Source organism: Prinia subflava, chromosome 15 (genome assembly GCF_021018805.1).
Source record: "Prinia subflava isolate CZ2003 ecotype Zambia chromosome 15, Cam_Psub_1.2, whole genome shotgun sequence".
NCBI lineage: Eukaryota > Metazoa > Chordata > Aves > Passeriformes > Cisticolidae > Prinia > Prinia subflava.
In genome coordinates this window covers 9,047,366-9,062,033 of record NC_086261.1, presented here as the reverse complement: position 1 = coordinate 9,062,033, position 14,668 = coordinate 9,047,366, and the positions used below count along the sequence as shown (strand labels likewise).

The following is a 14,668-nucleotide window of genomic DNA, read 5'->3' as shown; positions in this document are numbered from 1 at the left end:
TTTTGCAAACTTCCCTACATGACTGTGCCAGTTGTGACTCAAAAGTCTCTGAGCGAGCTGTTAATGCCTCCAGGATGGGGTAGTGTTCTGAAACAGACAATGAGTAAATGAATGCAGTGAGATCACACCTCTCACTTGTGACCTTGTTCAGCTTTGACTCCACTGCTGCCAGAAACACACACTAAAATAATTACAAAGCTAGCAGGAACCCATCAGTTGTTTACAATTATCACGGCAAGTTCTGCTAATTCTCTTTTGCTCATTATAAAGCCTTGTAATGTTTAAATATATTTTTCAGAAGGCGAATGCAAGGATACAACTCCCTACTGTGCCTTTGTAAAACAACTAAAGTGATGCTTGATAGACACCTACAAAAAAAGATGTTGCCAATCATGTCAAGAAATCTAAGTCCTCTATGGCAAATCCATGATGCTGCAGTGAAGAGATGAGAAGAGAGGTTCATTAAACTAACCTGCTTGAAGTATATTCTTGTAAATGAGACATGAGTTGTAACAGTTAAATGGCAACACGGGGCTAATGAAAACACAGTATTGTGGATTGATGTGCTGGATAAGGTGGTGTTTCTGGGAGCTTTCATTTTTCATTCTTTGCAACGGAACTTCTAATGTTTTAAACATGTCTGGATTAGCAAGATAATATCATGGCGTACCATCTGTAAAATTTTGCAGGCCATCATTTATACCTTCATCAGTGAAAAAAAGCATTACCTGAAAACAGCAAATAGTGATTACTGTCCTCAACTGATGAGGAAGGGTCACAAAAATACTTCAAAAATTTTGAAAATGCAGCAACTATTGACTCCCGGATTTTGGTTTAGTTTTGTCTCATCATATTTAACACCATTTTTAAATTTATAGAAGCTGTGGCTTGTAGCTGTAAAATTTTGGCAGCAGCTTCATTTTCATAAACAGCTCAAGCTTAAGGATTGATCTCACAGGATATGCGTTACGGATACTAGCTCTCAGATGGATACACAGAAATACATTGAATTTTTCCTGCTTGTATTTCTGTGTATGCAGTAAGAAACTATAGATCCCTGTACAATTTTCAAAGGAGCAATAGATCTCTCTTGAAGAAATGAGGTGTTATTTCTTATTGTTTCTATTCAAATTCCAGTCTCTGAAGTACAATTGAAGTTCTGGCACGATTATACTTTTTTACTGATATTAAATGAGACAGAAGCTTCCTTGTCAGAGCTGTGAACAAACACTTGTGAGCGCTGTTCTCTTGCACATCAAGTCAAATGAGAAGCCAGTAACTGGCCAAAATAGCTGTCAGATTCCTTGTCTTGAGTAATCATTCTGTTTTCCTCCATTAATGGGGAAAAATGTCCAAGGAAGAAGTATTAATTGTCAAGATAGACAAGTGCAAGAAATCTGTTTTGAGCATTTTTCCATCAAGATGACTTTTCCATCATGACCATTAACCATCTGAATCATTTGCAAGTTGATAAATTATCAACTGGTAATTGGTAAATTATCTTCCATACCGCCTATTGTCCGACTAGGGCTTTAAGCAGAGAGGGCCCCACAGGAGGCAGAAAATAGATGTTGTATTCTTGTGTAGTTTCTAAACTACTGCTCATACTGGAGGCCTGAATGGTTACTTGGACTTGGCTCTTGTGTTCATCTCTGAGCTGAGGGCAGAGGGCTGGGAGTGCCGTGGGCAGCTCAGACACAGCACCCTGCACAGAGGGTTTGCATCACTGAGAATTAGGGTAGCACTACTGTATAGAAAATGTTTAGGGGGGACTATCATGTCCAAGGCTGACTGCAAGGAGAGGATATTCCTGATCATTACCTTTTTAATCAGCAATGGGTCTTGATTGTTTAAGCAGTTTTTTAAATTAAACATTTGTAAGATACTTTTGTAGATATTTATTGTCTGATTTAAAAGTGCAATATTTTTTTTTGTACAGTGTTTAATAAAGATTTTTGGACATATATTTTTTCTTATTACCAAAATTTCTTATTCATGTTTTCCCTTTATATTTAAAGTTTTCAAATGTTAACACATAGCATTTTTTGTTGCGTTAACTTAGGTTAAGTATGCATGCTATACCAAAGCAGTGCTGTAAATGTTTGTGATTGCAATTGGCATGACATTCCTCTGTGGATTATTTTATTGCTTCTCCAGTAACTGAAGGTCTCAGCTTCTTGAACGTAGTTTTGATATTTCTGAAATAAAGTATAGTTTGATTATTCAACACTGTGATTACCCTGAGATTGTTTATTACCATGATGTGCGTGGTAACCGTGCTTTCATTCTGTTATTTTTTCAACCTACTTTTTCTGTAACTCTGGGATTTTTTTCAAATCCTCAGATTAGTTCTTATTTTTAACAGTCTATCAGACATATTGTCAACTTCACTGCAGTCTGCTTTGCACTGCTATTAAGTGACAACATAGATGTGACCTGACTGAAAAAGTGGGAAGATAATTTGCCAAAATCCACATGTCAGCTGTGGTTCACTGAAATATGGAATGAGGATTCTTTAAAGGTGGAATAAAATTCCATTTCTTTTCTGGGCCTTCACCAAGCAGAGTTCATTTAGATCTGACAGAACAGCTCCATGTTTTGTATTTAGTGAGTGATGGGAATGAAAAAGAAATTGTTTCAGAATAATCACTATGTGTGAATAGTCTAAGAAACAATATGAACAGTAAAAGCCTTACAATTTTTTTTATTAAATAGAAAAGAAATGTCTAACAATGTAATGATGGTGTTTCAGAGTTATCCTAGATAACAATATTGGCAAAGGCTTAATTTTCCTTTTCAATTCCATTTGTGCAATCTTTAAAAAAGCAAAGGCTCTGTACAGGAGTGCTGTGGAGCCTGCTGCTGGATGGCAGAGTGCACAGAAAACACTCTCAGAATAGCAGCTGAACGCATGAATAACTTTTCTGCTTTTACATCTTGGTTTAGCATGACATCATAAAATGCTTTTTTAACAGCTGTTATTTTGGAAAAATATTAGTTTTCCAGCCGTCTCTTCATTTGGTCTGCATTTCAGTAATTTGTTGCTTATGAAAAGGTTGACGTCAGGTATTGAATAGTGTCTGAAGGTTTATAATATCATTTGATGCTTTTCCTGGAAGCACAATCAGTGTGTTGGGGCTTTTTCAATTGTGAAGTAATAAAGGCTTCTCTCTTTCACTATTAAACTTAGGGGAAAACATTAAGGACAAAATGAAAGGGAATATGCCCCTCCACCCTAAAAAAGCCTTCAAACACATCTGCAGAGGAACTGTTAAATGTATCTGAATATGCCCTCCACTTCCCTTCCTCTCAAAATGTTTGTACCGTGCTGGTAGGTGGCAGCAAATGACTTTCCATAACTTAAGGGAGGGAAGTGACTTCAGAACTGAAAAAACAGCTGTGAAAATTTAAAAAAGCATCTGGGCTCCCTCACAGACCCAGCAGAAGAGCCATTTTGAGCAGAACATGCAGGCACATGTAATTTCATGGATTCAGGCTGCATTTCTCCCTCCCTTGAGAGGAGAGCTGGAGGGCATTGGGAGCTTCTGTAAAAAGCTCCAGAGGTGCCAGGACTGTGTACAGGATGTGGACCTGGGTAGGTGTGACTGTGCAAAGTTTTGGCTTTGTTTCCTCAGTTGTGGCATGACAGAAAATGACTCAACAGAGTGTATTTTTTTCTTTTGTGCTACAGAAAGATGACAATCAGTTGGACATTTTCTTGTCCTGCTTTTAGGATCTCACAGATTTACATTGTCCTTTTTCATTCATAATCTGAGAGAGGTGAATAATTTTCAGACAGACAAGTAAAACTGATTTGCCACGACATTACCAGAGTAAGTGATGCCACAAAAACACAGTACAAAGACAAAAGTTCTGTAAAAGTGACTGATGCTCTAATAATGTCTGGTTCCCTCTCACGCAATGTTTTTGTGCACAGCATATTAGCTCAGTTCAGCTTTTTTTGCTTTCATATGACCAAGTTCCTGCTTTAAAAATGTTCCCATCATTGGTTTTAGCCCTTTTATAAGAGACTTTGTTTATGAAGTACAGCCACATGATTCTGCACAACCCAAATACTGTTCCACACCAATGGGTGCAAGATACGCAATACTGAGGAAAAAATCATACTGAGTAGTGTGATAGAGCATGACAATACTGTTAATTACAGAACTAGTAACTGGGACTTGCTTAAATCATGAACGTAATAAAACTAAAATTGATTCATCTGGATTTCTCAAAATCAGCAAAAGATAGAGAAAACTAAATATTTCATACAGAGGCAATTACATATAAAATTTCTGTAAAAAAATTGGAGTCTGTGTATTTGGAACAAGCAATTCTTTGAAGAGCAGACAGACTGAAGCCAGGCTGCCTACAGGTTTCTGCATCTCAGCTGGTATTTCTTTTTTTACCTGAGTTTGCTCTATTTTCTGTAAACCTATGCAGCCTCATAATGAGATTTGATTAAATTTGCACACTGGGTTTAAAGGTGATTCAGCTGAGGAGGACACATGCACAAAGTGTGTCAGTGTGTCCAAGGTGCATCAGTTTTGTTTCCTTTGGAAGTAAGGCTGGAAGAGCACCATCAGGGAAATTAGGAAACAGTCTAATGACCTGCTTTTGGTGGCTGACTGGTTAAAGCAGGGATGACTGAAGCTGAAACCAGGTATTTAGAAATGCCTAGGTGTCATGGCATGCTATCTTGTGATCTGGGCAGTAAAATATAAAGAAAAAAAGTCTTACAGATTACTGAGATTATTACTGATTTCTTAGATTATTTGTAAATAGCATTATTTGCTTACTGTGCAAAATATTTTATCAGCAAAAGACACTTGCTATTTCACAAATACAATAATTTGACTGCAGAAAATATCAAATAATTAAACGTGTTATAAATATGCTTGAGATGGAGCACGATAAAATCTGGGGAGTCAAGGAAACTAGAATGCACAGTCAGAGAACAGACAGATGCCATGTAGGGAGTAGTGTTCCTTCAGCATTTGGCAAATCTTTATTTGTCTTGTAATAAACTTTGGTTTGGCTTTGGTTTTCTTCAAACTTCTAAAAGCAAAATCTTCAGCATTTGTTTTCAGTGTTACTTAAAGAGAAAATGAACAAATTGATTTCCAGTTATTTAACCAAGGTGCTTGAAATATTGCATGTAAGTATTATGACACGGCAAGTACCTCCTCTGGAATAGGATTACAGTTTGGCTCGGAAGGTTCTGGAGACAGCTGCCGGTAGAATTTGTGACCCTGAGAATCTGTGTTTACATAGACATAACCCAGAGCATCTGGATCATGTCCTGGGCAGATCTCTGGCTTCTTTGGAGTGTATTCAGTCCGATACAAAGTCTCATCTTTAAAAGGAACTCCGGTAGCAACAGCCTGTACAGGTTTGAAACTTTGAGGTGGGTTGGGCTGATGTGGTATGTAATGGGACCTGAATGTGGTTAAACCAGAAAATTTTCCTGTGGGTTTTTGAATTTCCTCTTCTCTTTTAATTGGCTCTTGACGACAGACGTTCCAGGGTTGATAGTGTTCTTTTGTAGTAGTCTTCCCTTGAAAAGGGGCACTGCTTTTTCTCCTGGGAGCTGGTTTTATGGGGGCTCTAGGAGCAACCTTGTGTGAAATGTAATCAAGACAGTTTGAGGATTTGAGGTCCATCTTGTCTGTGGGTGGAACGTACTCTTTTGGTTTGCGGAGCTCGGGTGCAGTGACCAAATACGGCTGATAGCGATCCTGGAACTCAGTGATTCCTTTAAAAGGATCATCAGATCCAAGTTTTCTAACTTCAGGCTTGCAGCTTTTTGCTTGTTCCCCAGGTATCCCTTTAAAGTCTCTCTGGTGGGTTGTGAGATCTTCAAAGGGTTGGTCGCTTGGCTTGTACTCTTCTCTCGGCCTCACGAACATGGGCTTCAGCTCATGGGCAACGAACGCGGTGCGATGGATGGTGTTGGCATCAAAAGGCCCTGCTGCCAGCTTGGTGTCACAAGGCTTGCAGCTCTGGGCGGGGTTGGGTTGCCTAGGGAAGTAATCATCTTGAAATGTAGAAGGATTTCCAAACCTCTCCGAAGGGGGCTCGTATGTGCGCTCCACCTTGCAGGATTCCGCTCTTTCACCCTTCCATAACCTGTAGTCATCTGTAAGGCAAAACCAAAATTCCACCACACAGATGTTACTACTTAAGACCGTTCCTTTAAAATGAAGACAAAATCTTCTGGTATTGAATCTTGCAAAACAAAGAAAATGGATGTAAGTGAAAATGATAATTTTATCTGCATGTTTGTGATCTAATGAAGCTGTCTTCTATTATACTGTGTGATAAAAGCAGACCCCCAAAGTTGTACCTGGTGCCCTGTTTTGACTATTTGCTCAACAGAAACTATACAGAAAAGAGCCTTATACACGTTTTAAATACAGTATCTTCCATTTTACTTAAAAGATGTAGCATCTGTGTGCTGACCATCCTGACAGAATAATTTGTGTCAAGACAGATCATTACTAGGATGATGTATATGTAAGTTATACCATACACAAGCAGAAGCCTAAACTCCACTTTTGACCTACTCTGTGGAAAAATAAGTCACACTAACTAAAACTACCTGAAAAATTCACTGCACCTTTATTTCCATCCAGTTTTGCTGAGATAGCCTAACCAAGTGCATGTTGGAATTTCCTTGTAGTCAAGCAAACCTCAGAGAGGGCCTTTAGTTTAGAAGCAACAGGTCTCCCCTCAACAACTGGAGTGCTGAATGCTCTAGGGCACCATCACCTGCTTTCTAATGTGTTTTACTACAAATCCAGTTTCTACCATAGGTAATTCCAAATGCCACCTTCATCTTGGTTCTCTTTCTGTAGGGGGCACATATTATTACCTCGATAGGTTGGGATGGTGTCCACTTTTGCATCTGAAGTGTGTTTCCTCTCTTGAGGCCTCACTAATGTCACTGGTCCCACTTTATGAGGGCTGTAATCTCTCCGATAAATGGTCCCCAGGTCAATCTTCCCTGACTTTGGTCTGTATTCTTCTTGTGGCCGAAAAGGTCTCTCAAGAATTTCATATGGTATATAATCAGATCTGAATTGGGGGAAAGAAAACACTGGTCAAAAAAAATCTTTTCTTCCTTCTGAAGTCACTTTTGTAATTTTTCCACTATATGGAAAAATAACGAAATGTTTACTCTGAAAAATCTGTCAGACACCATATGTTGGAGGGATAGCACAAAGGAGAGAAAAACACCGTACATAAATCTAGGATGCATTATAGAGTCTTTACTCAAAGGTAAAGTGAAGTAAGTTTTTTAACACTCCGAGTCCCATTCACAGTTTAACAATATTATTTAAAGTATCTGAAAGGAGACTTACAAAGTTGCTGTAATTTTGCAAAGAAATGATCAGAAAGCAGAAGTAGAGCAAAGCTCAAATTACTACAAGTGGTAGCACTTAGTGATTGCATGAGGAGAATGGAATAAGATCAGAAACAGCATTTCACTGTTTATGTATGGGCACATTACATTACAAGCATGTATATTACATATGTGGGTGTTTAAATAGTCCATACAAGTACAGTCTGGCAGAATAGCATTTGGCCTGTCTATTTATGTCTCTTTCTTTTCTTTTTTTTTTTTCTTTTTTTTTTTTTTTTTTTTTTTTGATAAACAAAGAAATTTTACCTGCTGCCCTCACACCTTAAAAGAAAACAACAATAATGGAAAAAGTAAAAGTTGATGCTGTTGTAACATCACTAACAATGAATGGGTGATATTTTTTTTAATTCTTTGGAAGACACTCTTCAATTCTGAAGCTTAAAATTAGAGTCAATGCACAGACAGAACAGACATACTGAACCCCTTTACAGTTTGCTTTCTTAAAACTAATATTTTTCTTAAAACTAATAATCTGAATTTAAAAAATCAGTAAGAGAATCCCAGTTCTTTTTTCTTAAGATTTCATTTTCCCACTCTCTTGGGATTCCATATATGTATTACATAAAGTTCCCCAGCTTACTGGGTTTTCCATAAGACCTAAATTTCCTAACAGCCTGAAAACAAGACAAAAATATTTGATTCTCTTTACAGGTTAAAGGCTGCTGCAAAGAATGCAAATCTTGCTGTATGCATGCTTTGCTATTTTTTACAAGCTTTTTGTGGTAATTGTCTTTCTATACTCAACATTGATACTTCAGATATGCAAAAAGTGCAAAGGTTGCAATGACCGCATTTTAAGAAGACTGCAATACGTTTAACCCCCACTTAAAAAAACAAAGAATGAAAAACTTTACAGACTAATTACAAAACATTGAAAATATTTACTTGAATGTTGTGGTGCCGTCCATTCTGCCCCGGTCCTCATGGGCCTCTGGTTTTGGCTTGCAGCTCTCGGGAGGGCAGACGTTGCCATAGCCAGGGTAGTTCTCCAAGTACTCGGTTTTGTTGCTCGGATTCACTCCATCATCATAAAACTTCGTGGGTCTGTGGCAGCAGCGATGGCGCCTGGGCCAAACACATCAGAGCAGAGAATTTTGAATCGTTTCATTTAAGAGGAAAACTCACACTCTGTCTACTGGGAGTGAATAACAATTGGGGAAGATTGAACAATGCCAGTAGTTTTTGTTTAAAGTCTTTTCTGAGTGATAAAACCACACAATATTGTGCTGATGGCAGAGGTCCCAGAGCACATCATACTAATACAGTAATAAAGGCAGTATCAGCTGGGAGTTAGTCCTGGGTGCAGAGTACAAAGGATGGACAGAGTTGATCTCAGTCCTCTAAATGATGCTATCACCAAGATGCACTTTCTTCTTGTCTGTAAAGTTTAATGTTATTACTTGTTTTATTTGGAAAAATAACTAACTATGCTTCATTTCTTGTCTCATATCATCTTTTTTACTGCTATTACCTCATCACTTTTTTTTTTTTTCTGTACATCTCACTTATTTTCACCACTACTGATTAATACTTTTTGATTAAAAATTTAGTAGTGTGAAATCTCACGAGCACTTATAGTGCTCTGCAGGCCATTTATGACTGTTCAACCTTTTTTACTCCAATTTAGACTGACTAAATTCTCTATCCAAAACACATGTTTATTTGAAAGTAGACATCTCTTTTTCTTAACAGGTTTTATTTCAATTTCTTCTGCTTCCCATTGATGCCTCTGTCAACAACACCATTGTGCAAAAAGATGTTGGGAGGTATATAACGACAATTTATTATTTATACCTTGTTGTTTCCAATTAATGATCCATGAAATTAAAATTTAAATGTTGTTATTGTTTTGAAAATCTTGTTATATTAATTCTAATTTGCACAATGTGCATCTTTGGCTGACCTCAAGGAAATATAGAAAGATAGGTTTTTCTTCTACTTATGGCTGACAACTTGCAGTGCAAAGAGAAAAAAATAATTTTTTAAATAAACAAGTATTGTAAAATCTTGTGATGAAAAGCAAAAATATCTAAACCCTAGGAAGGGTAAGAGTGTACAGCTCTTAATAAGTACAAATAAATTCAAGTTTCAGGAAGCTAAATAGCCAAAGAATATTTCAAAGGTCTGGAGAGAATTTTAGCTAGGACTGAATACCATAAACGAAAATAATAAATTAAAGCAAGGTAAAATAGAATACAAAAACAGACATGCAAGACTCCTGGAGGGAAAATAAAAAAAAAACCCAAAAAACACTGGAAGAAGTTCTTGGAGGCTAGAGATCCTGAAGCTGGTATTAGTTTGTGCTGCCTGATTTTGCCAGCTCAGTAGTTCAAAAAATGAGAAATAAAGTAGCCCTGTCTAAGAATCCAGAGCCTTTCAAAGCCTCAGGTGTTTACTCCTTTTCAATCAAGCCAATTAACAATTGAGAGACCTTTTCAAAACATAGTAGGGAAAGGAAAAAAGAAGAAGAGGGAAAGAACTGGAAAGGCAGGAAAACAAGGAGGTAAGTGTGTGCTATTTCTCACTAGTGTTTGGCTGTCATTACATTTGTCATGAAATTCACTTTCACCTTAGTAATGTTTTTTCAGCAAGTACAAACAGCACATGCTATGTCACGTAACATCTAAAAGTAACAGCGAAGCAGAAACAAAAGACATTGAATGGATGGTTTGAAAGCCTGTTGAAATACAGGTTATCAAATTATAATGCTCTTCACATACTTTCTGACATACAATTCAAAGGAGTTGGAAACAAACATTCTTCATCTGCAAAAGCTTCACTTCGACAATGTTCAGTTTGCCATAAGCTGGTCCAGCAAACCAACCACCAAACAAAACACCTCCTGTGTTCTGGGGTCACTATTCTTTAAGGACTGAATTCTGAATATTTTTAGGCAATGGTGTGAGTATATCCCATGTATTGCTGAATGGACATGCTACAAACTGAAATAGATGCTAGAAAAAATAATTACTGCAGAGTGAGCCTGTAGTTCTTGGTACATACAGAACAAGGAGGAAAGTAATCCACTCTTACCTCTTCAAGGACAGAGATGGTTGCAATTTTATTAGAATTCATTGTTCATCAAAAAGTGTCCTCCAAACCACTCATTTCTAGTGTATAAAATAATTCTGAACACACTCTAACTGTGCATGAGATTACTTGGAATCAGATGAGATTGTTGAGGAAGTTTCTACATCATACTCTGCGCTGTGAAAGTGCTTTCAGTTGGCCTGAAGGGTAATGTAAAATTACCTCGTGAATTTGACTTGGAGAAGAGATTAGGGGTTTTTTTGGTTGACTGATAAATCTGCTTTAGGATGTTGTCAAATTCAGAATGTTGCCCAATTGCTAAACCAAAATTTTTCATTTAGATAATAATTTTATAAAGCTAATTGTATAAGGCATCACAGTGCTAGGAATCATCAGAGAAGACAGATAACAGCTCCAATAAATGAAATATATTGCTGAGAGTTTGGCCTGCACTCCTTGAGACACTGTTTATTTTTAACTTCTTCCTTGTCTTTATCTTAATTTTCACCCCAGAATTACTGATAATTCAGATGAATTTGGTGAGAATACCCCTTTTCCCATGCCTGACTGGCACTTGTTTTGATGCATTATTATTATTCTTTCCCTTCTCTGTGGGAGACTATCTTGTGTCTTGCATAACATTTGAATAGAACCTCAGCTAAATAAAAGTGACAATACCTCAGCTCTCTTGTGCCAAATGCTCTTGTTCTGGTCATTTTAGTAGAATGCTGGTGATTTTAACTTATTTAAGGCCTGCCATACATACTTTTTTTTATACAATGATAGCAAAACCCTTGAAATTCCACCACAAAGCATTTTCCTGACTAATAATGAGAAAAGCTTAATATTTGTCATAATAGAAAACTTACTACCCCTCCACAAACACAGCTCAAAGTTTTTATTTCTAATTTCTTTTTATTTTTTGCCAATACACACACTATGGTCTGGAAGACAGGAATGATGGATGGACACTGTTTTTGAGAGTCCTTTCCTGTTCTTGACAGGAGATCTGGTAGTTTTTACTGGGTTTGTATTTATATGTGGTCAGTATGACAGCTTAAGTAACCCATATTTCAGAGAAATCTTCTTTCCTTTTAACTTGCATTTATTCAGGAATACAGATTTTTATGATAATGAAGGGCAAGAAATGCGGGAAGGCTGACAGACTGGGAAGGAGATAAAGCAGTAGTTTATTTTTGTGTCTCAAAACAACTTTTAAGCTTTTTTAGGCTGTGATTATCTTTTATAGCAGACAAATAGCATTCTTGAGTGCAGAAAGTTCACCTACCACACAGGCTTTATTCTTCTTTGGAAGCCAGATTTAACATCCTGTATTTGAGAAAGCAAAAGGAAGTTCTCTCTTACTGGCTTTGCTCCCCTGTAAGTTTTTTCAAGTGTTTTTAAAAATTCTGTTGATAGGGGAGATTGTTTCCTTCTATTTTATTTTTTAGAATTAAGCAGTAATTATACCTCCATAAAATTTCCTGCAAATAGCTAAATGATGAGATATTTATAGTTGCTTTGAAGCCTCTGCTAAGCTGTGTATACATTCCAATATCCAGGTAACACTGCCAAGTGACCAAGCAGCCTTCCCTGAAAACAGAAACACTGTACACTGAAGCAAACACAATGTGCTGCCTAAACCAATAATGGCTTAAGAGATAATTGACTGTAAAAACTTCAGTGAGGTTTATTTTAAACCACAAGCTTTATGCATATTTAATTCAATTATTCATATTATTGAACTCAGTTTTTGGATTGAGAACTTTTGGTTGAATTGAACCTCATTTTGTGCTGTCTCATTGCGTTATCTCACCATCTTTCTACTTGAGCCGAGCCAGGGTTGTTATCTCATCAAGAAAACAATGTGTTCCAACTCTTCATTAATCTAGGACTTAAGAAACAAATTTATGGGGCAGAATTCACCACAGGCTTGGCCAAAAAGAACATGAGAAGCTTTACTCAGTGCCTGCCTTACACCTCTGTCTACAGATGAAAAAAAGTGACTGATGAACAGATAGACAGACTTCCCACAGACACACAAAGAGGGTGCCTGCTCTGCAGACATTGAGAAACTTGTGGGTCATGGTGCACTTTGCAACCATAGGGTTTGCTCTATACTTCCAAAAAACCTTGAGCACCTCTGTGATCTTAGGATGAATAGTCTTGTATGTAGTTGCTAGATTTTTAAGTATTAACCGAATCTTTGAATCGTAGGGTGGTTATTTTTGTGATTTTTTTTTAAAGTCGACAGATAAGAAATTGAAAATATTGTGACTTCAACCTGTAAATATATACCTGAATTTTGAAAGGTCCAAGTCCCTTATTGTTTTGTGACACTTGATTTGTGCTCTTTTTTTCCCACCTACGGCTTTGATAATATTGGTTATAGACCTGTAATTTTCCATTAAAAAATGCCTCCTGTGTCCTCTTGTGCCATCCTCCCTGGGTCAAAGAGGCTAAAGGACAATGATGAACTGTTTGTCACTCTATGGGATCAGGGAATCTAAAGCAAAGTGGTGAGTGCTACTGGATGAGGTGGCAGAAGGGCAGATACATTAAATCTCTTTTAAAGGCTGTAGTGCTTGCCCAGGTTTCTGACAAGGTTGCCAGAACTCTTCCGAAGGTTCCTTTGGTGCAGTCCTTCAATGGGAGCTGGCTCTGGTTTCTGGAAAAGCCATTCTGATGTAGTCTCGTGGCTTTTAAAGACTGTCTCCATTCTGTTCTATTTTAGACTGTTTAAGACTTTCTTTTGCCCTTACCTTATTTAAATGTAAATACACTACTTCACATTTACTGAGAACGTGCTCATACTTGGGTCCTACTCTCCTGAGCTGCTGCTTATGTTATCAATGAGGTTGGAAAAGGCCCTGAGATTATCAAGTCCAACCAGTGATTAAATGCCACCGTGACAACCAGACCATGGCACTGAGTGCCACATTCAGTCTCTCCCTAAACACCCCAAGGGACAGTGACTGCACCACTGGGCAGCCCATTCCAGTGCCCAGACACCCTTTCTGTGAAGAAATTCTTCCTAATGTCCAACCTAAAGCTCTTCTAGTGCTGCTTGAGGCTGTGTCCTCTCGTCCTCTCACTGCTGGTCTGCGAGCAGAGGCTGAGCCCCACTGGCTGTGATGCCCTGCAGAGTGGAAAGGCCACCCCGAGCTTTTCTCCAGGCTGAGCCCTCCCAGCTCCCTCAGCCGCTCCATACAACACCTGTGCTCCAGACCCTTGCCCAGCTCCACTGCCCTTCTCTGGACACGCTCCGGCTCCTCAGTGACCGTCCCGGACTGAGGAGCGCAGAACGGGCACAGCACTCGAGGTGTGTACAGGGGACCATCGCTGCCCCGGCCGTGCTGGCCCCACTGTTCCCACACGGGCCCGGTGCCGTTCCTGGCACAGGCTGGCTCCCGGCTCCTTTCCCCGGGCACCCTCCAGCCCTCCGCCGCAGCCTGTACCGCTGTGTGGGGTTGTTGTGACCCAAGGGCAGCACCCGGCCCTTGGCCTTGTTGAACCTTACACCACGGGCATCACTCCACGGATCCAGCCCGTCCGGGTCCCTCTGCAGAGCCTTCCTCCCCTGCCGCAGGCCGGCAGAGGCACCAGCTCGGCGAGACGGGCGAGCGTGCCGGGGGCGGGCGGCGCTGGCGGGCTCGGTGCCCCTCACTCACCCGCAGGAGCAGATCTCGCAGAGGCAGCGCGGCGGCGCCATGCCCGGCCCGCTCGGCCGCCCGGCCGGTAACCAGGGACGCTCCGCGCGCGGCGCCCGGCCCGGCCCGGCTTCCGTCGGGCGTCACGGGGCGGGCCCGGCCCGGCCGGGCGCGGCTTTCCGGGAGCGGCGGCGGAGCGGGCGCAGGTGCGGGTGCCCCGCGCCGGCAGGGCCTGGGCGGCGGGGCCGGCCCGGCGCGACCCTCACCCCGCGGGCGGGCGAGAGGGCAGCGCTGTGCCCCTCCCGGGACAGAGCCGGGCAGCGCCCGCCCGGAGCGGCGGGAGGGGAGGGCGAAGCGGGGCCGGGGGAGCCGTGCGTTCGTGCCGCTCCGGGGGCTCGGTGTTGGCTGCCCGGCCGGGTGCTGAGGGTGTTTAGGTGCAGACGCGGCCCGGGGTTTGGGTGTCCCCGCGGTGGCGGAGCGTTTTGGGGCGCTCCACGTGTCGCCGGAGGTTTTCGCGACGAGTCGCTCTAATCGCAGCTTGCGCAATTAAAAACCAAAG

At 40.3% G+C, this 14,668-nt stretch overlaps 3 protein-coding genes across 7 annotated transcripts in view; 2 read left to right on the top strand and 1 right to left on the bottom strand.

The window, feature by feature from the left end:
• Window positions 1–2,227, top strand: part of ADAMTSL3 (ADAMTS like 3) — a 173,339-nt gene extending 171,112 nt beyond the window's left edge. For all 3 annotated transcript variants that reach the window (XM_063412567.1, XM_063412566.1, XM_063412565.1), the window contains exon 31: window positions 299–2,227. In XM_063412567.1, the coding sequence (XP_063268637.1) occupies window positions 299–354 (56 nt within the window). In that variant the 3' untranslated portion in view covers window positions 355–2,227. The remainder of the gene's footprint in view (window positions 1–298) is intronic.
• Window positions 2,228–2,363: 136 nt separating this feature from the next.
• On the bottom strand, window positions 2,364–14,274 carry SAXO2 (stabilizer of axonemal microtubules 2). 3 transcript variants are annotated; one of them, XM_063412575.1, is made up of 5 exons: window positions 14,131–14,233; window positions 11,748–11,788; window positions 8,315–8,494; window positions 6,878–7,080; window positions 2,364–6,142 (listed from the first exon to the last, which is right to left on the bottom strand). In XM_063412575.1, the coding sequence occupies exons 3-5, from the start codon at window positions 8,335–8,337 to the stop codon at window positions 5,169–5,171; spliced, it is 1,200 nt and encodes a 399-aa protein (XP_063268645.1). In that variant the 5' UTR covers window positions 8,338–8,494; window positions 11,748–11,788; window positions 14,131–14,233; the 3' UTR covers window positions 2,364–5,168. The 3 variants fall into 3 exon arrangements, with proteins under 3 accessions (XP_063268645.1, XP_063268643.1, XP_063268644.1); XM_063412573.1 differs by lacking the exon at window positions 11,748–11,788 and having other exon boundaries at window positions 14,131–14,274; XM_063412574.1 differs by lacking the exons at window positions 11,748–11,788; window positions 14,131–14,233 and adding an exon at window positions 13,980–14,124.
• Window positions 14,251–14,668, top strand: part of EFL1 (elongation factor like GTPase 1) — a 61,004-nt gene continuing 60,586 nt past the window's right edge. Inside the window, exon 1 of the mRNA XM_063412568.1 lies at window positions 14,251–14,315. The gene's annotated coding sequence lies outside the window, so the exon portion shown is untranslated. The remainder of the gene's footprint in view (window positions 14,316–14,668) is intronic.